The 24,982-nt window shown below is 32.9% G+C and overlaps 2 protein-coding genes across 6 annotated transcripts in view; both read right to left on the reverse strand.

Moving 5' to 3' along the window:
• The window catches only part of LOC125049309 (protogenin), a 96,052-nt gene extending 91,235 nt beyond the window's left edge, over window positions 1-4,817 (reverse strand). For all 3 annotated transcript variants that reach the window (XM_047648456.1, XM_047648455.1, XM_047648458.1), the window contains exon 1: window positions 4,661-4,817. In XM_047648456.1, coding sequence (XP_047504412.1) covers window positions 4,661-4,718 — 58 coding nt within the window. In that variant the 5' untranslated portion in view covers window positions 4,719-4,817. The remainder of the gene's footprint in view (window positions 1-4,660) is intronic.
• A 4,304-nt stretch (window positions 4,818-9,121) lies between these two features.
• Window positions 9,122-24,819, reverse strand: LOC125049295 (peptidyl-prolyl cis-trans isomerase G). 3 transcript variants are annotated; one of them, XM_047648436.1, is made up of 20 exons: window positions 24,474-24,819; window positions 24,147-24,252; window positions 23,761-23,848; window positions 23,004-23,033; window positions 21,890-22,029; window positions 18,979-19,093; window positions 17,944-18,111; window positions 17,789-17,861; window positions 17,518-17,619; window positions 16,945-17,002; window positions 16,323-16,385; window positions 16,020-16,085; window positions 15,698-15,806; window positions 15,129-15,305; window positions 14,157-14,801; window positions 13,204-13,281; window positions 11,779-11,857; window positions 11,118-11,208; window positions 10,191-10,293; window positions 9,122-9,896 (listed from the first exon to the last, which is right to left on the reverse strand). In XM_047648436.1, the coding sequence occupies exons 1-20, from the start codon at window positions 24,663-24,665 to the stop codon at window positions 9,821-9,823; spliced, it is 2,559 nt and encodes an 852-aa protein (XP_047504392.1). In that variant the 5' UTR covers window positions 24,666-24,819; the 3' UTR covers window positions 9,122-9,820. The 3 variants fall into 3 exon arrangements, with proteins under 3 accessions (XP_047504392.1, XP_047504394.1, XP_047504393.1); XM_047648438.1 differs by having other exon boundaries at window positions 23,004-23,094; window positions 24,474-24,500; XM_047648437.1 differs by lacking the exon at window positions 13,204-13,281.
• Between the last annotated feature and the right edge of the window lie 163 nt (window positions 24,820-24,982).

Genomic DNA, 24,982 nt, shown 5'->3' on the forward strand with positions numbered 1-24,982 from the left:
ACAATATGGAACTCGCTACTATGCATACCAAAGCAAAGCGCCACCAACAATCTCCCTCGGCGGCATGTGGTCTAACACTAACTACATAGTGAATGAAACAAATATGATATTATTATTATACATTTTTAATGAGACGATAAACTTCCTCATGTTAAAAACGACAAGCAAGTAGCAAAAAATTAATTCTTTGTCCCGTATGATATATGATACGTCTTCGTTAATTGTCTAATTAATTGTTTAAATAATTCATTATGTAATTATCTAACTTAACAAATTCTTTAAAGGAAGAAATTAAATGTTTCATACATGTAAAGTAGCCAATTATTTCAAAAATCTCAAGAATATTCTCAAGTTTATAATGAACACGATTTCGCAAAGAAATATAATTTTTTAAGATTAATAATTAAATTTAATGATAATGTTAAAAATACAATATAATTACGAATGGAATTTTTATGAATGAATATTATTCAGTAGGTAGTTTTATTTATTCGTTAGCTAATAATAAATAAATCTAATATATGAAATTCTCGTGTCACGGTGTTTGTTATTAAACTCCTCCGAAATGGCTAGACCGATTTTCGTGAAATTTTGTGTGCATGTCGGTTAGGTCTGCGAATCGGACCACATCTATTTGTCATCCTCCTCATGACAAGGGTGGTCCACCCGTATAATTTTTTTGGAAAAAAAAATTGTTTTATATTTTTTTCATGATTCAGCATACAAAAGTACATACAACCCTTAATTTTTACCCCTCTACGATCAACCCTTATTTTTTATTTTAGTAGATATAAATGTTTCCTAGAAATAATGTATAAGGCAAAACAACGTTTGCCGGGTCAGTTAGTAAAATTGTAATTCAATGGTAAGGTTAGTTTCAGAAACTAGACTTTGAATCCTATACGAAAACAAACTTGACTTTTGACAATTGTATACTTCCGTGTTCAGTTCCACTTCGCCCAGAGCCCATTTTCATACAAAAATCCTTAAGATATATATATCTTATGTAATACCCCGCGGTTTCACTCGCGTAAATACCGATCTCGTGGTAGTGAAAAGTCTACTAAGTCGGACTATAGAATATATTTTTGTCATCATAAAACTTTTATTTTACTTAGTTATTAATTTCTTCCTTTCATATTATTAGATACTTACATTCATAATCAATATACAGATTTTACCTTACAACGAATATATATTTCTAATACATTTTGAAATTTGTAACATCATTTACGTCGTACGTAATAGCACATTTAAAAATACTCTACAGGTATTGACAACTAGGTAACGAAAGAAATTTTCCAGGAATTTTTAGCGTGATTATTATAAATTATTAAAAAAAACAAAAATTCAAAATGCAAAACTTTCTTCTATAATATAAGAGAGAAGAAGAGATTTATTTGTAGAACATCAGTGTCTTAGAACTTCCCTAAACACAACATTTGACGTAGTTTTGTTTTGTGGCATACATACAAAAACATACAAATGTTTTCCCTTTATAATATTAGTATCGATGTAAGCCTTTTAAGATGATTTCTATTACGAAACAGACTGTCAAAATCTCTATACATATTTATGATTATGACACAAGTAGGTATAAGTAGGTATTAGAGAAACAAATCTTAAATGAAATATATAATAGAAATCTAGGCAATCAATATATAGAAACTGATAACAAGTTACTTAGTAAAATAATATTTATTTTATTTATTTATTTACACTTTGTTACGTTATAATATAAAAATATAACATAATTTCATGTAAAGAAAAGGCATATACTTATTTATTTGTGTATATAACATAAATAAATAAATCAGTGACTACTAAAGCTACAACCTTTGTAGGTTTAGACCTCAGATTTCTGTATGTTTCATTTGCGTAATAGGGAAGTAATCAATATTAAAGTAATAGTAATCAAAAGTAATAGGGAGGTGATCAGCCTGCTGTGCCTGACACACGCCGTCGACTTTTTGGGCAAAGGCAAGACGGTTTCACGATGTCCTTCACTGTTCGAGCGAATGTTAAAAGCGCACATAGAAAGTAAGTCCATTGGCACAGCCGGGGATCGAACCTACGACCACAGGGATGAGAGCCATGGGACCAACACTGCTATAAATATTTGTAGATATACTTATAAATAATGGAGGAGGAAAATATATTTAAAACTTTTTGCACATGTTTTTGTCAGTTGTGAATCTTTTGAAGTGAACCTAATGGATTTGCACTGACTCAACCAATTTATTAAATTTACGAGTTTATTCACGAATTTTTAAAACAACACTTGTGAATGATATCTTGGAATCTCGGCTTAATTGTCTTAATTAATAATCTGTTGTAATGTTATTTAGTATCACTTTTACATGTTGAAAGGTTCCAAAGGAAATAGGCTTTTTAGCCGAGTCTCAGTATGTGATGTTAAACGGAGAAATTTTGTAGTGAAACTTCTTTAGGCGCATGAGGGTAAAATTTTTACGGATGAAACGCAATAATAATATTAGCGTCACGAATATGTGCAGCGTTTTAGTCGAAGAAAAGGGAGAGAGTGAGAAGGGTGAATTACCTTATAGAAATTCTATTTTTTAAATTAAAATTTCGTAAAGAGAATTTATGAAATATTAGTATTTAATATTTTATGCAAAATAATTTATTGAAATCTCGAATGACGAATTGTAAATTAAAATGCCTCGTGTTTTTATTATCGAAGCAATCAATTTAAAAAAAAAACAATTTATAATTTGTATTAATTTTCGACACTCTTAATGACAATTAAATTCATTAAATTCGTAACATATCTTCCTTTTTCCCTTCCTCTAAGTCTCGGAAATCAAAAGTTTTAGATTTGTATAAATATGAACAAGACCTAAAAATTTGTTTGCCAAAGAAGATTCACTTAATTACTTTATTACTTTGTACGCACGCACTTTTTTTTATGTAGAACAGGGGGCAGGAGGCTCATCTGATGTCAAGTGACTCTCTTAATGACAGAAGGTGCGCGAGTGCGTTGCCGGCCTTTTAAGAATACGCTTTTCTCTTGAAGTAGATGGACGTCGAGGAATATACCTTTGGTTTGCAACTGATTAAAACATAGTTACGTTTTATTTCTAACTAAATTCTCTCTTGACGGTGGGATCTCTATATAATATTCTAGCCGTCGTGAGTGATACCGGACATGGACACTCACATTACCAGAAGGCGTTGAAGTGCGTTGTCGGCCTTTCTATAATTGGTACGCTCTTTTCTATAATTTATGTATAGACAAAACCTTGAAATTTTAGGCTAGTGTTATAAATAGACAAGCCTGAAAATATTATCAAAACGTGACACATATGACACTAAATATATAATTTATGACCGTAAAGAGTAAGCGAATTGTCTTTGGCAACGTCACATCACTATCATTTGAATGAGATTCGTTGGCGGAATGCCTAAAACATCAAAATTGGGACCATAGGGGAAGACGGCCCAATTCCCTTTTAGTCACAATACAAATGATTTACGATAGATCATATTACTGTATCATTGCGGTATAAATGATTAAGCGAAATTGTATATATGTATGTGAATTTGCTGCCAATTTTTTCCGAAGTGAAATTTAACAAATTACAATGATATATCATTTTTATAACACTAAAGATAATAATCAGAAGTACGGTATTTTATACAGCACTTATAATAATATAAGGACATTCAGATTATATAATAATATATAACTATAATAATATATGGGCAAATCTTATAAGCTATTATTGTAAGGGATAAAAAAATAGACAAAAACGTTCAAAATATATTTGGTTTATTAGAGTTAGTATATTATAACGTCGCGAGTCGTATGTATGTAGGTAATATTCTATTCGAATAATAAATAAATATATTTGCGTCTAACTGTGGTGTTATCACGTATGCGTTTTAACTATGACCTAACCTTTGGGAATAAGCCACTAATCCGATTACATAAATTATAACCTTGAACTCTACATTGCGCACAAAACTTGAGTTATGTTAGTTGAAGATCAATAGGTAGATAGGTAATAACTTCTTGAACGTACATTTATGCTCCAAAGATAAAATGCTTGGTAAATTAACAATTGGTTCAGCCGATTAGAAACAAGAATTCAAGTAAAAATGCAAAGAGCCTTACCGTTACGAATTGTTTAATAGTCTGGGAACGTTTTTATTCAAGTTTTTTTCCATATCGAGTTCTATAGACGGAAAAACATAATATGTCCTATACGACGTATCTATATATATTTTATAGTATTCCCAAGACACAACGAACGAGTAACCGCCGTGTGCCGCGGCGATTCAAGGACACCCTAATTCATGTTTTGATTGCTTTACATTTTAATTTAAATACCTACCTATAAAGAATAAACTCAACTAATAGAATATTTATGTTTATGTTGGCTTTCTAAACAGAATCCTGTTAGACTTTTGATGACCCCTCCTACGATGAAGAGCGCCAGCTGCCCTTACAACTAGACTTACTTGGGTGTTTAGAGCAGAATATAGATATAGAGAGCAGGTAGAGGCTTTTGCCCAAGCCGGTATTTGACCTGAAGACGCAAACAAGCGGGGCGCATGCGTGTGGCGCTGTAAACACTCGCTCCTTCGGCCGGGCGGCACCACGTGCTATACGCAATAACAACAAAACACAACGCACCGTCGACAGCAGCCGCGAGCACTCCCAGCAACAACACTTGAAGTAATATCAGCGCCATAAAAACAAAATCATTTGCACAACACACGATAACATTAATGCGGGCTGCGGAAACACGAACGGCGCAGCCCGCTGCCAGCGGCGCACTGACGCGAACTTGTTCGAAATAGGCACGTGCTGAGGACGATTCTATCGAGTATCGACTTGACATCATCTATCGATGTTTACAGAACTTAACATGATTCATTAGCATTATTCCAGTGTTATTCATGGAAAACCTTTGATTTGTAATATAGCCAGCTAATATAAAATATTACTTCCCGAAGTTATGATAGTAACGTTGCATCGTTTGTTAGTCGAAGTTTGCTGGTATTCCACGGTATACAATTTCGATTAGGTTTATAATTCACAAAAAAACAGATTTTATGCCTTCACTGAAATCTTACCAAGTAACCCATAATTTTTAAATTTTAATTTACCTACTCTGTTGTATTTATCGCTAGAGTTATTAGACATTTGCTATACAAACAGCTGATATTGACATACAATAAGAAAATATTTAATTTTCACACGATTTAAATACTCCGCACACATCACTACACATATTGGCATGCTCGCCCCGCCCCGCGCCCCTCTTACAATCCTGTCCATTCAACGCGTTTTCTGTCATAAGCGAATCGATAATCGCATCATACTTCCGCTTACTAGTACGCGCGTTGCATCCAAACTATGTCACCAGTTACATTGACACTTTGTCCAATAAATCACCCCGTTGTTACAATGAAAGGGAGCGTTGGATGATGTAGAAAAGTATTACAAGTTTTTTAAATTGAGTAGATCGCTCTACGCTAATTCCATTTTACGACCTCATAATGCATGCGGGTGTTGTAGCGGAAAATCCTAACCGGAATGGGCGTATTGGTAATAATATGAAAACATCGATGTATGCGTACATGCCTAGCGATTTACACTAAAATTTAATTAACTTACACTTTTGATAATTTAGGGTCATTGATTTCTAAGTTGTATCAAATTTTTATGCAGTAAAGTGTTCAGTTATCAATTTCTTGTCACTATACTTCTGCTGTTATAATGTGTAGCCAATTAGCGGTGTAAATAATGTCAACAGAAAAGGCGTAAAACCTTTTTTGTAAAACCACAACATATCAAGTAACATTCAGCAACGCAAGGTGCGTAAGGGTAGGTCAGTGAGACTTGCACAGAACGCAGCGCCGCGCAATTATTCACAGTGTTGCCAGGATTTATGTTTATTATTTAAACTGAAGTAATATTTGAATCTGATTTATGTCTTACTTTATTCTTTGTCTTTTGCCAGTAAAATATGATGTTAGATAAAATAATTGTTTACTTTATTTATTTATTAATAAGCAATCTTACAGCTACACATAATTAAATAGCTAAAAGCAAAGCGAAAATTAATTACATTGATAAACAAAATATATGAAACAGAAAACATTTAAGTAAATAAATAGTTAAAAACATACTATAAAAACAATAAAAATTAAACATTAAACAAATGACAACTTAATCTTAACCGAACAGGGGGCAGGAGACCATAAGCATTACCCACCGAGTCCCGATGGAGGTAGTCAAGTATCGCTGTAATCTACATGCGACAAGCTTGTGCAAATTAATTTTCGCAATATTATAGGGAAATTCAGCAACTGGTCACCCCAAGTACTTGAAAAGTTGAAAGGAGAATCTGAGGGCATTGGACATCGTCCAGGAAGTACTTGTAATATCAAAGAATATTTTGGAACGCTTCCAATATTTATAGCTTATATTACGTTAATGTATTTCGTAATTTAAGCGTACATAACTTCTACTTGATGTTTTCACTGCGATGATGACATACACTGAATCGCTTACTTGAATTTAGCCACTGGTGACTGGAGTCTTCAGGCCAGTCAGTGGTTAGACAGGTCCAGACTTTTCGGTTGGAGGAAGAGCATACAACATACATTACAGGATCATGGGGCTTATAAACCTGCGGCCTCGCTGTATTATTCATATTACCTATACTTTTAAGATTTCTAAGTTTTTTCGTATTATATAAGGACACAATCATGAATACTCCTGGGGCACACAGGGGTTAACGGGCAGGAGGCTCATCTGATGCTAAGTGATACCATGACACTCTCAATGCTAGAGGGATCGAGAGTGCGTTGCCGGCCTTAAAATAGTAGGTATAGTTTGTCTATGTCTCTGTTTGATTAACGGCTAACCCTTTTGCTATGGGTTTTGATCATGACTACGACTTCTAACAATTTGTTTCTATTATAAAACTGTCCATAACTTAGACATATAGTAAACGTAAGATTCAAACCAAAGTAGAAAATTCAAACCTCTTGAAGTGAAACTTCTTTAGGCACATGAGGGTAAAATTTTTACGGATGAAACGCAATAATAATAATTTAGCGTCACGAAGATGTGCAGCGTTTTTTGTCGAAGAAAAGGGAGAGAGCTATTGAGAGAGAGAGTAAGAAAGGGCGAACGTAGCATGAAGCAAATAGCCATGGAGCGAGAGGTTGGAGTAAATTTATAATTTGTATTAATTTTCGTCACTTTTAATATTTTAATGACAATTAAATTCATTAAATTCCTAACATATCTTCCTTTTTCCCTCCCTCTAAGTATCGGAAATCTAAAGTTTTAGATTTTTATTTTATATTAAACTTAAAAATTAGTTTGCCAAGAAGTTTCACTTCTGACATGTGTACTTAGTACGCACGCACGCACTTTTGAAGTGAAACTTCTTTATGAGGGTAAATTTTTACGAAAACGTCACGAAGATGTGCAGCGTTCTTGTCAAAGAAAAGGGACAGAGCGATTGAGAGAGAGTGAGAAGGGCAAATTACCTTATAGAAATTCTATTTTTAAAATTTCGTAAGGAGAATTTATGAAATATGTATTAGTATTTTATATTTTATGCAAAATAATTAATTGAAATCTCAAATGTTAATTTAAAATGCCAAGTGTTTTTAATATCGAAGAAATTAAAAAAAAATTAAATTTATAATTTTTTATTAATTTTCGTCACTTTTAATATTTGAATGACAATTAAATACGTTAAATTCCTAACATATCTTCCTTTTCCCCTCTAAGTCTCGGAAATCTAAAGTTTTAGATTTGTATAAATATGAATAAGACTTAAAAATTAGTTTGCCAAAGAACTTTTCAGAGTTTCACTTCCGACATGTGTGCACGCATTTTATTTTTTATACGTTCTATATTATTTAGACAGCTCATAAGCACGGAATGATTAATTTCTTTTAAATAAATGCGCTTTTTCTTTATATCATGAACCAATCACACTAAAACGTACCGTTTCGTCTTTCATTCTCCTCTCATTTGACAGAAACTTCTAGTTTTACAAAAGCTTGAGATTTTATATATATTGTGTATTAGCTCGTCCCCGCAGGATTAGTTTTTCGAGTAGCTTATATTAGCGTGGCGTAGAAAAAAACTACTGAAGATAAGTATTGAATATTTAAGATAAACATTTTCGTCATACATTACATACTCGTGTAACTAGCGGTTTTGGCAGCGCACGACAGAATAGCTCGCAGATATTAGATTTTTTCCTACTTACTTGATATTTTGGACAATTTACACAATCTCTTTATAAATTGTAGCCTATGTGTTATTCTGGTGTATAAAGTTTATTATTGTAAAGTTTCATTACAATCCATTCAGTACTTTTTACGTGAAAGAGTATCAAACATCCATCCATGCTTACAAATTTTCGCGTTTATAATATTAGTAGGATATATGTATTTTTAACAAATATCCATTTTACACGCCTATCTCACGTTTGTGCTCATCGTTCAATAGTCCTGTTAAGTTTAACAGATGTCGGGTTTATTATATTATACATTTTCGACCTTTCGTTTTAGCAACCTTGCATTGTGAATTATTCACTATTATTTTCTTATGCTTTGTTTATTAATTGCTATTTAATTATTATCAGTGTTGGCCTAGTGGCTCCAGCGTGCGACCCTCATCCCTGAGGTCGTAGGTTCGATCCCCAGCACCGATGAACTTTCTATATGCGCAATACATTCGCTTGAATGGTGAAGGAAAACATCGTGAGGAAACCGGCTTGCCTTAGACCCAAAAAGTCGACGGCGTGTTAGGAGGCTGATCACCTACATGCCTATTAGATTGAAAGACTATGAAACAGATACAGAAATCTGAGGCCCAGATTTAAAAAGTTTGTAGCGCCACTGATTTATTTACGTATTAAATTACGTATTAATTGCGGGCTACTAGAAGTTGCATGGATCTGTTCTGGCGCCTTTTTAAATTCTCATGTCCTTTTTTTCTTACATACTATGTACTATGTATTTTCATAACTTGTATCTGATTGTTCTCAATTTAACATGTGATCGAGGGTATAAATAAAACAATACAGATATTTGTTTTGGAGAAATAAAACACAAATTCATACAAAGAATTTATTCAAGAATTTGTCTCAACATAATTGTATACTTTTAATTGGAGACCAAATATTTAATAAATCAAGCAGTAAAATCAAATATTTGTTAAAAAACTACAGAATTTCTAGAGAACTAGAGAAATCAAAATATCGACTCCTCCATTTGTCAAATGACATTTGACAGAAGGGAGGTTTCGTAAAATTGTCTTTGAACCTTTAATCTTGAAATATATGTCTTTATAGTACTTTTTAATTTCCAATAGCGATAGCGATACCGATTCCGATGTTTTTGCGTACAAGATCAATCTAGTTATCTCATTCCTGGTATCACTAATGGAAGTTAAAGAAATCCTGATTAAGGAATTAACCATGCCAAAATTAATCAAAATCTTATTTACTTAAGAAATATTTCATTGAATCAATACTAAGAAGTTTATTGATATTTGCGTGTAATTAAATTGTTTCCTTTGTTTTTAGAAACAGACTACGACCTTAAACCAATCTCAAATCACCACTTGAGGACTGTCAATGTCAAACTTTAAATAAAAATGGTTTCATACTTCTTGAAAATAGATGTGACGTTCTGAAATACGTGTGTATCCATTCTATAAAAACGGAAATTTCGTCGTAACTAAAGCCTAAAATCTAAAAAAACTAAATCTCTCTATTTCTCGTGGAATTGGTTTGCTAAGCTATTTAGTTACTTAGTCTGAAGAGCGTCTGCGCCTGCGCCGAGGCGAAAGCGAGCGGCGACGGGAACGAGAGGTGCTGCGGCGAGACCTAGAGATCAAGTTAAAAATGTATGATACTGTCATTGCAAATTACACGTTAACACAAAGAGATAGATTAGTCCCAACCTTTTTGCGCCATGGTATGTATACATAATTTTTAATATTAAAAAAAACAATTGTCACTTACGAAACTTAAATGAAAGGTTTTAGAAGGAAATTAATATGAAATCGTTAACGAAACAAAGTACATAAGTGAATTTTCAAAACATAATGAAATAAATAATCGTGATGGAAGTCAGAAAATGCCAAAAGACAGCAAAAACTATTTGCATCCTTTTCTCACCTACTGCGACTCCGTCTTCTGTCTCGGTCTGGAGTGCGGCGTCGCTTCGAACGCTCGTCTTCAGACGACGATGAACTGGAATCACGTTTCTTCTTTTTCGCTTCTGTAATATCAGAGACAATTAAGACAAACAAATCGGTATTTCTCTTTTAACAACTCTTTCGTCACTCTCAAATTGTCTTTACGCTGTGATGAAAACAGTAAGACTGTAAGAGTACTAGTACTTGTAAACATTGCGTGACAGCGTACGTAATAGTGAGATACGTAGTGTGGGTTAAGAGGACATGATGACCAGGATACGAAAGGTAATGCTTAGGTGGTTTGGCCACGAATTTAGGAGAGGGCAACCCGGTCTACAGGCCCCGGACACAGAAGAGTGGGAGTATAATAGAGACTTCTTAAGAGAGATTAGTAAACAACTTTTCTCTTGATATATTATTAAGCTAATGGCGGCGAATAGAAAAAATATCGATTTACAGGTGCGGATACTACTTCGAAGCCAGCTGGTGAACACACTTCAGTAGCAATCAAACATATCTTTAATAAATTCTAGTTATTCACAGCGTTCCAGTGATGGTACGGAAAACATCGTGAGGAAACCGGTTGCCTTAGACTCAAAAAGTCGACGGCATGTGTCAGACAAAGGAGGCTGATCATTTATTTTTTCGCCAAAAAGCAATGTTTTTTTAAAACACGAAATTTTTTAAATAAACAAAAGTGCCTTCACTCAAAAGTCAAAATACAATATCTCACATACTGTACTACTATACGACAGTTTTATACACGTGACCTTTGGGGGTTAGGGCTGACTCAAAATCATATTCATACAACTATCTATGTAAAGTCTAAAGTCTGCCTACGAACTTTTCAGCCCACCGATTATTATTTAATTACCAATAAGTACTAATAAATAAAACAATCACTCACCAGCAGCTTTATTCTCACGATCGCGTTGTCTAGACTTGATCAAACGAACAATCTCCATCAATTCTTTCCGAGCTTCATTTCTTTCTTCTTCCTGAAAACAGATTTACTATCTCTAGTTATATATTCCTTAATCTAAAGCCATAAAGACGCCATTAAAATACCTGAGTCTTCATAGAAAACAGTAAAACAAAATTTTTTTTAATAAACGGTTATTTTCGAGAGCTTTTTAAATACTAAAGTTTAATTTAGAAAAGTAAAAAATATTTCCGATGTGTTGTTTTCACTGCGTTGAACAACGGTCATGCATTTGAATCACGGCTGTGAAGTTTTTCTTTTCCATTCACACTTACTCTGTAGGAATGAAACATGTGAGGAAACCAGCTACTTACTAGTCTATAAATAAAATAATTTATTTATCTGACCCGCCGTTTTTTCGTTCGATAAAATTACCCAAATTGGTCCAGCCATTTTTAAGTTTTGAGCTTAGCAACATATTTTGCGATTCATTTTTATTAATATAGCGAACTCCTAATTATTTAGCTCCCGGGAGACAACGGGGAAAACATAAATGTAATACTGTTTACGCGAGTAAATTTAAATAAACGAATATAAACACGAATTTATGACAATTGACATTATTATTTTCATCGTCCAAACATACCTTTTTCTTCTCTTGCTCATCTTTCTCCTTTCCATCAGATGAAGAAACCTTGCGCTCGCGTTGCGGTGATTTTGTTTTTCTAAACATTATAAATATTAGAACTAATTAAAACATAGAACTTCATGTAAAACTTGGGATCTTAGGTCCGGCGAAACAATTGTTTCGAGTAAGTAGCCATTAATAAATAAATAAATAATTTAAAACGACTCCAAGACTCCAGGTTTTGTAATATCAAGCATATATACAGTTTAATTTTTTAATCAAGCCAAATCCTCTAAGAGGAAACATACAAAAAAAAATCTAAACGATTTTTCATTCCGTAGAATTCTGACATTTCATGAGTGTTGCTACTAAGAAAGTTATCCACTGAAATAGGGACAAATTTGACCCATTTGAGGCCAATTACAAAATAAAATGCTACTTTTTTTATGTTTTACCTACAAAAAGGTAAATCTAAATATTTACTTACTCAAGTGACCTAATACCAAAAGTAACAAATATTTCAATATGATCACGAACAATATATCGAATTAACTTTAATTACTTTATTTTATTCTTTAGCTGGTATCACTGCCTACTAATTCCAGGTTTAGTAAACCTTAAAAAAAATGTTAGATTCAGATGTTCAGACTCGTAATGAAATTGAAAAAATATTGGTTGTTTGTAAAGTAGGTTTACGATCGAGATGTTTACGTGATAACGTCTTATTGGTGATATAAGTTTTTGGGAAGTAAGGAATTAATGAAGATAACAATTTTTTCAAATTTTAAATTACATCTATCGATGTAAATTAAAATTAATAAATCGATTTTTGATGATAAATTTCGGGTGTAAAATGACAAGTTTACTTATTCGACTATGATATACATTTTTCTTCATACATTCACGGAATGACTGGCAGCGCTCGAGATGAGACGGGAGATCGGTCCGTCTCTCTCTCGTTATACCTGCGATCGCGCTCGTGAGGTTTTGGTGTGACACAAGTTTCTGAACATGTCACCCGACTAAAACGATTTTAAAGACGTTATCACGTCAAAATGTGCACAGCCAGAAAGGTTTGTAATCTCTGACATGTCAGCTATCATAGCTGTCAGAATTCTACTGAAAAAAATCAGTGTGTAGGCTAATAATCTCTAGCAAATGAATTTGAGGCTTTTCAATAAATTTGCAGTTTAATTAACATTTTCAATCAAATTAATATTATTTTCAGTAATTATTAAATCATAAGCTAGTTAGTGATTTTGCGTAACTCTAACACTTTGTGCGTTCTAACTCTCTAACGGTAACAGTATCATGAGGCGTAGCGGGTTGATCTCCCACTTGACTATTTATAGTTGTACCGCCATTGGGATGGCAATTGAAGTTTTCAGGGTTCAAAGGGCACGCTTAACTTAATTAAATTAATGATGAAATATTTAAACTAACCTCCCCTCTATGTCAAAAGTATCAGGATGTTGTCTGTACCCAGGGTCGACTTTCCCAGACTTAATTTTCTCTTTAGATCTGTTATACATAAATATATAAATTATAGTTTTCGGAAAATTGCTCAGACGCCTTTCCTACTAAAACTTTAAGTAACTTTCCATCGTGCGGTGAAGGAAGTCGGCTCAGTGGTTAAGCTTAGTGGTTTGGAGACCAGTAGGTCGAGTTGGCACAGGACACGGAGAGCAGGAAGATTCTCATTTCAGAATCCAAGATACTTTTTGGGTCGCAGAGCCATAAGTCATACAATGAAGACAAAGTCAGAGTCAAAGTTTCAGCTAAATATCGATACGATGAATAGGAGTTAATATTTGTTTACGTATGGAATATTATTGTCTTGTTATAGTTTGTTACATATCCATCGCACCCTTTTGCTCCGCATAAGCAATACCTGCACCCCTCTGATGCAACGGCATTATAAAAGGAAACACACATCGATAGCTTTTGATCGGATACCTCATATTGGACCGGCCAAATCATTAAATTAGTAATAAGTCTAAAATATACATTATTATTTATTGATCGGGCACCTTATATCGGGCCGATTAAAGTGTCATATTTAATTAAGTTCAATAATTGTAATAGTTTGATTAAAGTAATATAAAATTTTTTGGGATTCACCGCTGGCCCTTATTTAATTAGTTCGATGATTAACTATAAAAGTTGATTACATTTAACTATTTTTGTTGACTAAATAAATATCAAATTTCGCAAAGCATAAAAGATATAGGAACACAAATTTCCAAATCTATTAAACATTCAAGAAATCAAAACTGGACTAATAATAGTACAGCCACCGTCATCGTAACCATGGAAACGCGGTCCTATCATTAGTCCATGTTCTATATATTGCTAGTCATGCCGGGCAAGTTTCATTTTAGACATTTAATACTAACCTTCCCTCAATATCAAACTCATTAATCGGCAGCTCTTTGTCCTTCGAATCTCTCTCTGATCTATTACGTTTCGATCTATCCTTAGATTTATCGTGTCTATCTTTGGATCTATCACGTCTGTCTTTTGACCGGTCGCGTCTTTCCTTGGATCCACGTCTATCTTTAGAGCGATCCCGTCTTTCTTTAGACCTATCATATTTATCTCGTGACCTATCACGTCTCTCTTTAGATCTGTCTTTAGATTTATCGCGCTTTCTATCTTTAGATTCACGAGATTTGGGTCTATCTGGTGTATTGTTATCCTGAGACTTTCTCTCCATGTCGCGTTGGCGTTTAGGTTCTCGATCGTGTGATTTCTCATCCCTTTTATTTTTCTCAAATCGGTCCAAAGTTCTAGGACTAAGTTCGGGTGATTTAGTTATAGCTCTGTATCTTTCATTTTTGTCTTCGTTGACCTTGTATTTGTCGGTCCGTTTGTGTCTCTCATCTTTACTTAAATCCTCTTTATCATTTCTGTCATCTCGGTTCTCACGCTTTCTTAGACTTTCTCTAAGATCAGGTTGATCGTTTCTCTCGTTGCGATATTTCTCTCTCTCTTTATCTTTAGGTACTTCACGTCGGGTTTCCACTACCTCTTTTTTTGCCCTGAAAATTAAATCAGAATTGAACAATCTATAATGATTGCTGCAATATATAATTAAGGGGAAAATATCAAAAATACAGATATCAAGTAAAATAGTATCGCTGTCAAAATAAAGAAAGTAATTTATGCCAAATTCAGATCGAAAAAGTGTTCACACAAAAGCTCATGATAGCCGTTTTGACACGAGTCAAGCATTCGATTGCGTTAAACAGGTATGCGCTGATTCAAAATTGCTGCGGTTTAGTTGACGATGAGTTAATATATGGAAATAACACAATTATAAATTGACTTACAAAAAAGGTACAAGTTTACATAGAAAGAAAACTTACACTTGTTCCTTGTTCCTTGTAAACGTGCTCCTTAGCAGCGTGAAAGGGTCGTATTCACCCTTATTCTGGCTCTCAGAGCCCATAGGAGCCACAGCAGACGAGAGCTTGGGCGCTGCTTGAACTACAGCAGATGATATACCTTCGCGACGACGGAAGTCACGTGTGTCTTTCATGTCCCTGGAAATTTTTGATCACTTAATTCGTTGATTGATTTTAAAAATGATGTGGTGTTGAAGTAAAATTGGACGTTAATCATTTAATATTTTATGGATAAAAGTTGACAAGTAACCATATTTCTACTTTAAAATTTAAATAACATTTCTAATTTATATCACATAGTTTTGATTCATTTATTCAGATATAAAGTTGCTAGTTGTCCCTTTCATCACAAACAAAATTTGCGGGAAAGAGAGATATGGTTAAATTACTGGAATTTTGCTGGAATGTGTTGATACCGTTCTTTTACCGTTAACAAGATACCTAACGTGTTTATCGAACCAAATCTGAAGAAATAATTTAATAAAATAAATATGATTTATCTGAAATCGACATTAGAAAGGAAGTTTTACCTGAGCTGATCATGTTTGGGGTTGACTCCAAGGGCCCTCGCCAGTATATCGGCCCGGTTATCCGCGAGGCGTTTCTGCTCCATACGTTTAGATGGGATTTCGCCTTCCTCTGTTCAAACATACAAATCTTTGAATCGCATTTCTATCAGATATTAATAATCGTATTACTAATTTGTCCTCCAAAGAAAAAAACTACGCCACGGATTTGGCGGTTTTAAAGGCTTTAGGTGAATTTGAAAAATTTTAGGCGAATTTAACGGATATAATAAATAAACAAAAAATTTGTTGATTCGTTAATTGTTTTGTATTTAAAAGAACATACCTTCCTGGTCCACATCTTCTTCGAAATCCAGTGCGTTATAATCAACTTTTCCATCCCGAGATTGCTCTATAACATTAGATATGGAGAATTTCAATTAAAAATCTATCAAATTTAAATCTAATCAAATAATTTTAATTTTACAGGGGGAAACGGGTAGGAGGCTGCACCCGATGTTAAGTGATACCCATGGACTTTGATCGCAGAGGGCTCGCGAGTGAGTCACCGTCCTTTTAAGAATTGGTACGTTCTTTTCTAAAGGACCCTAAATCGTATTGTATATCTCACAAGCAGCTTCCAACTTACCCAACGTCGTATCACACTCTCCTTCCTCCTTCTCTCCTTGTCTGGGCGGTGTATTAGTTACCCCTATAACAAATAGATAATAATTATACTCTTTTGAGAAGGATAAAAACCTTTCAAATGGTGGATGTTAGTCTTAAGTTCTAAACACTGGTAAGTGGAAAAAAATTACATACATACATATATGTATACAAAAATAAAGTGTCTTCTAATAGAGTCCCTATAAATAATATATATTTATCCCGTTAAATATATTTTTTAGTAAATTAGGGTAGTTTTAAATTACTTATTTATTTATTAAAGTTTTTTTTTTATTAAAAAAAAAAACGCATACCGTACTAAATCTACAGAATATTTTACAAAATCTTCCATCAAAAATGTATGACAATTGAAGTAAACATAAGTGTTACAAAAAATATAAAAAATACAATTAAAATATATACAAGATAAAATAAGCATACAATAATGTTATCAATTAAGACTTATTAGTCTTAAGTAAGGCTAGATCGTAATGTTTCATTATATCTTTGTTCATAGACAATTTATTATAAAAATACAAACCAAAGTTATTGAAAGTAATACGATTTAAATCAATTTTAATCCGTTAAGACAGAGATAAACTTACTCTGCGACTTGACTACCGGCTTCTTCAAATTCTCCTGAACCCGTTCATGTTCATTACGCTGAAAATAAATAGAAAGCGTTATTCATATTGTTAGATTTCACAAATAATTGAGGGTAGGCTGAACGTGAAATAAGGCAGCTGTCGGAAGTGATGCCAACGTTTCCCTTAATTTAGGGGTAATCATGATGTGCTGGGGGCTTTTAGGAGGTACATTTATTTACGGGGATTTTTAGAGGGTACTTTATGCAAGAAATTTATTTATATTTTCTTAAAAAACGCACGTTTCAAGTTTACCAAACCATTTAATTATAACTAAATCTAATTCTACTGTTGTAAACCACTTTAAGTCATCTTTTGTCTATTTTTGTTTAAGTGTGTTTATGCTGTGATGAAGAGACAAATACTTTAGTTTGGTGCTGTTAGGGCTGATTTATAAATATGATACAATTTCAACAAGTTTGTTCCAATTGTGGTCCAAATAAAATACGGGGTTGGTATACTAAGTAAAGCGAATTTAAAAAAAAACTTAAATATTTCTAGTCATAGTATTTCAAATTATAAAATTTCCGTTACCTCGAAATCAGCGAGTTTGACGATCCTCCGTTGCGCCTGCCTCCAATGCGGCGGCGTCACCGAACGAGATCGCGAGCGAGAGCGAGACGGCGTGCGGTATCGCTGTACGTTAGAAAGAGACAGAATTATAACGCGCCTTTTCGTCTTCTTCTTTGTCATGTAGAATTCTTGAAACTGGTCTTTTATTTATAAATAGTTCTTTCAAACGTTTAAATACTTATAGAACCAGTTATGTTTATAATTAAAACCTTGTAAAATGTTTCAAACTTACAAACACACCACGCCCCTTAACGATACGTCCGCTGCGCGTGTACGCGTGACGTTCGCGCTCTCGGTATCGCGGCCTGAAAATAACGGTTATGTTAATAATTTTTTTTTGTTTATATATAGATATATATATATATATATGTATATAAAATAACTGACCTCTCCCTATCTCTCCTGGTGTCTTTTTCCTTCTCATCCCTTGTTGCTCTCATTAGGAATCTATTGGTGGGCACATCCGGGATCTCCTTTGGATCAATCTTGGTGGTGCTGACCAACGGATGAGATGGCTCCGAGGTTTGTTCACCTTCAGACTGCTCAGATTGATGTCTAAAAAATTTAATTATGATATTTATGTAATGAAATTATGAACATATTCCGATCGTGGTTTATGTATTATTTAAGTTTTGAGTTATTTTATATACAATTAAAAGAACTAGCCAACTCTTCGCCACTTCTTATAGTACTTAAAGCATAGTTATATAACTTCGTATAGTATTTAAAACTTTCAAAGTTCTTAATGTTCCATGGAGTCATTTAAAAACGAGGCGTTCCTTCATTAGTGTACATTTCTTTCCTTTCGAGTTAATATAAATCAATTCTCGTTTCAATCAAATAAATAAATTTCGTTTTTTTTTTTAAATACTCGATAAATTGAATAAAATCATGGACCCCTAGGTAAATTGAAGTGTTTATATGCACCTGTCGTTTGTTTGCATACATGTACAGACAGACCTGTCCCGAATGACTATCGCAGCTCTCACTACTATCGAAAATTCTTTGGACATTAATAGAATGAAGTCGCTTACTCAAAAAATTCGGATCTTCATTTTTTAAAATCTTATTTATTTTATAAGCTATACATCTATTGAAAATTCGTATCTTCATTTCGAAATAAAAAAAATTGAATGTGAATAACAATATAGAAATAATAAATCATGAATTTTGATAAAAACTCTTATTTATTTGCTAAAACGCTTGTTATTTTGAAATTTATCTCTTGAGTTAAACATTTTTTTTTCGCAAACATTAGACACTGGATATGATAGAACATATCCTTAAAAAGCTTAAAATGGTATAGTAAACACTTAAAAAAACTAGTACAATCTAAACAGAGATCAAGAACAAAGATTTGCAGCTCCATTGGATTAGAATAATACTTTAAATAAAAAGCAGAAATGTGACTTTTTGTCTTACCGTTTCTTCTTCTTGTCTTTCTTCTTTTTCTTGTCCTTCTTGTGAGACTTCTCAGACTCGGCATCACTCTCATCCTTTTCCTTTTCTTTTTCTTTATCCTGTTTACGTTTTTTGCCTGAAATATAACAATTTGGAATATCGAAAAACTCAATATAGTACGGGAGGTAGCAACGTTTTCGAGAAAGAATTTCAGGTCAGCTGATTTTGTGATATGTCTTCCTTCTTGCACTTCCGGTTAGAGTCTGGGCAATCTGGCTGGCGGTAGCGGTTGCGTTCATTAGTGCGCATCCTATCTGTCCAGGTAATAATCCTGGATTTTAAAAGCATTTTAAGAAGCGTAATTTTTGATTTTTCCTTTTTAAATACGTCTACCTGACATACTTTTTTTATTGCCAGACATTTTTCACGTTGCTAACTATGTGCCAGACGCGATTTTAAGTTTTATTTTTATGAAAATTTCAAAGCATTTTAGAATGTCTGTAATTTTAATATTATGTTATTTAAATATAAGGAAAACTGAAAATGAATTTGCCAGACATTAATTCGGTTGTTAAGTCTTGAATTAAAATGATAAAGTTTTGCAGTATGATGAAGCATTGCATTTTAAGAAGCATAATTTTAGATTTTTCCTTTTTAAATACGTCTACCTGACATACTTTTTTTATTGCCAGACATTTTTCACGTTGCTAACTATGTGCCAGACGCGATTTTAAGTTTTATTTTTATGAAAATTTCAAAGCATTTTAGAATGTCTGTAATTTTAATATTATGTTATTTAAATATAAGGAAAACTGAAAATGAATTTGCCAGACATTAATTCGGTTGTTAAGTCTTGAATTAAAATGATAAAGTTTTGCAGTATGATGAAGCATTGCATTTTAAGAAGCGTAATTTTTGATTTTTCCTTTTTAAATACGTCTACCTGACATACTTTTTTTATTGCCAGACATTTTTCACGTTGCTAACTATGTGCCAGACGCGATTTTAAGTTTTATTTTTATGAAAATTTCAAAGCATTTTAGAATGTCTGTAATTTTAATATTATGTTATTTAAATATAAGGAAAACTGAAAATGAATTTGCCAGACATTAATTCGGTTGTTAAGTCTTGAATTAAAATGATAAAGTTTTGCAGTATGATGAAGCATTGCATTTTAAGAAGCGTAATTTTTGATTTTTCCTTTTTAAATACGTCTACCTGACATACTTTTTTTATTGCCAGACATTTTTCACGTTGCTAACTATGTGCCAGACGCGATTTAAGACTTAACAATCGAATTAATGTCTGGCAAATTCATTTTAAGTTTTTATTATATTTAAATAACATAATATTAAAATTACAGACATTCTAAAATGCTTTGAAATTTTTATAAAAAAAAAAACTTAAAATCGCGTCTGGCACATAGTTAACAATGGGAAAAATGTCTGGCAATAAAAAAAGTATGTCAGGTAGACGTATTTAAAAAGGAAAAATCAAAAATTACGCTTCTTAAAATGCAATGCTTCATCATACTGCAAAACTTTATCATTTTAATTCAAGACTTAACAACCGAATTAATGTCTGGCAAATTCATTTTCAGTTTTCCTTATATTTAAATAACATAATATTAAAATTACAGACATTCTAAAATGCTTTGAAATTTTCATAAAAATAAAACTTAAAATCGCGTCTGGCACATAGTTAGCAACGTGAAAAATGTCTGGCAATAAAAAAAGTATGTCAGGTAGACGTATTTAAAAAGGAAAAATCAAAAATTACGCTTCTTAAAATGCAATGCTTCATCATACTGCAAAACTTTATCATTTTAATTCAAGACTTAACAACCGAATTAATGTCTGGCAAATTCATTTTCAGTTTTCCTTATATTTAAATAACATAATATTAAAATTACAGACATTCTAAAATGCTTTGAAATTTTTATAAAAAAAAAACTTAAAATCGCGTCTGGCACATAGTTAACAATGGGAAAAATGTCTGGCAATAAAAAAAGTATGTCAGGTAGACGTATTTAAAAAGGAAAAATCAAAAATTACGCTTCTTAAAATGCAATGCTTCATCATACTGGAAAACTTTATCATTTTAATTCAAGACTTAACAACCGAATTAATGTCTGGCAAATTCATTTTCAGTTTTCCTTATATTTAAATAACATAATATTAAAATTACAGACATTCTAAAATGCTTTGAAATTTTCATAAAAATAAAACTTAAAATCGCGTCTGGCACATAGTTAGCAACGTGAAAAATGTCTGGCAATAAAAAAAGTATGTCAGGTAGACGTATTTAAAAAGGAAAAATCTAAAATTATGCTTCTTAAAATGCTTTTAAAATCCAGGATTTTTACCTGGACAGATAGGATGCGCACTAATGAACGCAACCACTACCGCCAGCCAGATTGCCCAGACTCTAACCGGAAGTGCAAGAAGGAAGACATATCACAAAATCAGCTGACCTAAAATTCTTTTTTTTCAAACGTTGCTACCTCCCGTACTAATATGTGTAAATATCTCTGAATATATTTAATTAATCGATTGAGCAATTCAATTAAATTTAATTCAAAAGTATTACAGAAGTTTATTACATGCATAATATGCTACAATTTTTAACACAGAAACAACGACAATTATTGATATATAGCAATATAATAAAATAATAATACTAACATATAAAACACAAATTTATAGTATGTTAAACAATAATTATTCTTTTGCCCCATTTTTTAGTTGTATTTATACTTTAACTGAATTCATTGAAAGATGAATATTTTCCATAAGTATTGTCAAAATCCTTTGAACCTATCTTGGTTAAATAGTTGAAATACATTATTGTAATGAGTTGTTATCAATTCCAACAATATCACATACACTTTAAACTGATAACAGTTTTTGGAGTTGGTGACAAATTTCCTTACCAGCCTTAAGTTTCACAAGCTGTCCACAATTAGTAACGGTGATGTCCTGAAGGGGTCTCGCGTTGCGGTCCACGGGAAGCGCTTCCAACTGCCGCACCAGCGTCGCCCCGTTCACTACCTGGCCGAATACTACGTGCACACTGGAACAACGGAGAATCATGTTCAGCTAATACTCCTTAATACATGCCCTTACATACATACATACATACTTACATACGTCCAATGTAAGGGCATTGGACGTCAGTTGTATCATGTATAAAGTGACCATTTATTCTTTGAATCAAAACGGGACATTGGTTTAATTTAGGTCAAATAATAAGTAACTTCCATGAAAAAAATACTCTTTTTTAAAGTTATTTCTTTAGAAAAAGTTGGGTTAAAAGTTACGAATCATTTGTTTTAATATAGCTGGTGACGATTTCAAATAGGAATGAAACTCTTGGCTCGTTTTTTAATATTGTTGGTTAAATTTTCGCGCGCTTTTTAAAAACGGGACAATTTTGCGACCTACAGTTCATTTCGGGGACATTGGAACTCGTAATTGGAAAAAGGGATAGTCCCGCTCAATCTAGACGTCTCGTCACGTTAATCATGTATCGTAGTCAATAAGCATTAATCTTGCATTAATTTCCTGGAATTTAAGGGGGTCAGCTGATTTTGGTCAACCAAAATCGCGACCATATTCGAACATTGATTTAGTCGCTTTTCATTTTTAGCACCAATATATATTTCGCAGCCAACTAGCTTAATCACCCGTTCAATTAACAGCCTAGCCGTTTCAGTAAACAGCGACATTTATTTTTATTTTATTTATTTTAAGAAGGTTTTATATGAACTGGATCATCAGTTTTCTATGAACACAGTCAAGCGAACAATTTTTACTTAAAATGTTAAGAAATATATCAGTGCATCCTTTCTCTTTAATTACACCAATTTCAATACATTCTTTAACAATAATAAATAATATATCAGCTAAATAGCTTATTATATGATTTAATCTTATTTCTGTGGCCAGAGCCAGCAGAGGGAGTGTAAAAGTGAATAGTATATTAACTATGCATAAGTTTTTAATTAATCATATTTATATTGTAATAGATATTAATGAAATACTCACTTGTCGAGATGCGGCGCCGGCTGTGTTGTTCTACAACACACAGAACACAAAGAATGATAGCGGGCTGCGCGGACCCCGGCCGCGGCGCGACCTTTACACAACGTACATTTCATACATGACACTATGCAGCGTCCACTCGCAGCTATTATATATAATAGAACCACAAACAATCTGGTATATCTTTAAATAGCTATAATTATTAGCACATAACTAATTCAACACTATTGTATAAGTCAATTTAATAAACATAAAACCAACACATATATGGCCTGCTTAGACATAATAATAATTGCTGCATCATGGCCAGAGTAGACAGTAAATACTTTTTAAAATGATTCCTTCTTCGTTTTGAAAAAACTTTAGAATTCATTTGTTCTAAATATAAAATTACTATAACAGACAGCTAATATTAGGTGATGTAGCTGTTTACCTGTGAGCTTTACCACATAGATATAGTAAATTGCAAAGAAGTGAAGGCTCCACTTACATTACTGAAAAAAAAAGGCACCAATGCTACCAAAATGTCATTAAGCATTTGTTTTTATACTGTATTGATGATGTTTCTTAGTCCCTAAGCTTTATATACCTAATTAATGTTACTTTGAGATCTTAGCCAAGGAACATTTGATTAAACACACACTAACTACTTAGGCATGGTGTTGTACATATTGTAAGTTGTAAATATTAATTTATTACTTTAAATGTAACATGATAGTATTAAAAACCTCATTTTTCTCACCCATCCATCCAAACTTACATAAAGAACTGTGACCCGTTTGTGTCCTTTCCCCGATTTGCCATAGAAAGTAGGAAAGGCCGTTCATGCTTCAGGTCAAATGTTTCATCTGAAATTAAGTAATCAATTTTACGAAGCTAGAGTCAATCTACAATAAATTTATAAGTTGTTTTATGAATAAATTAAAATTACTATTTTAACAAGTGCAGGAGGTTAAAATTAAATATATCATATCATAATAGACATCTTAGACTGGTCTGGGAGTCTTAGACTGTGAGCAATTAAATTATAGTTTCCATTCCTAAAATATCAATGTAATTTGCCAAAACTGTTTTTTGACAGCCCAAGTTAATCATGACCAAAGACAGCTAGAATAATTTAAAATAAACAATGAGTTAATAACTCACCTTCAAATGTACCACCATAAATTGATTCACCTCCGGTTCCATTGGCATTGCTGAAATCTCCTCCTTGGATCATAAAATCCTTCACTACACGGTGAAATACCATGCCCTGATAAAGTAATATTGCATGGAATTACATTATTAATGCAAATTGTGATAATTCCTTATATTACAAATAAAAACTAACATGTGTAAAAAGTTTTTGTATAGCCACAATTTGTTATTTAGTATATTCCTGAATTTATAGTTCTCTGGAGTTTCAGTTTATATGTGGGTAAAACTGTAGTAGTAGAAAACAGTGGCCTACCAGTTATATCATTCAATTCTAACCTTATATGTTAATGGTTTTCCAGTATTTTTTCCAACTCCTTTGTCACCAGCGCATAAAGCCCGGAAATTTTCGCACGTCTTTGGTGCCACATCATTGAACAACTCGAACACAATACGACCCGATGGGAGTCCTCCGATAGCAATGTCCATGAACACACGGTCCCTAGGATTTTCTTCGCCGTCCACAGTCATTTTTATAGTAGCAATATAACACGATCAACTTAACAACTTTCGCTTATTTACTAGTAAATATAACAAACGCGAAGCATATCAGCTTGTAATATTATTGTTTTAAACGTAATAAGTTAAATTCAGGTTATGCTGAGTGCTGACTGCCATGGACAACAAAATTCAAAAATATACCCATCTCACTGATCACAAACTCACAATAAAGTACAAACTACAAACAAACCAATAAACTAAACTTGTTAAGCTGTCAGCAACTAAATAAAAATTGTCGTTCATCAATCTTCATTCAATAATTTACAGCCAAGAATGCCAAATATATC

This window comes from Pieris napi, chromosome 5 (assembly GCF_905475465.1).
Source record: "Pieris napi chromosome 5, ilPieNapi1.2, whole genome shotgun sequence".
NCBI lineage: Eukaryota > Metazoa > Arthropoda > Insecta > Lepidoptera > Pieridae > Pieris > Pieris napi.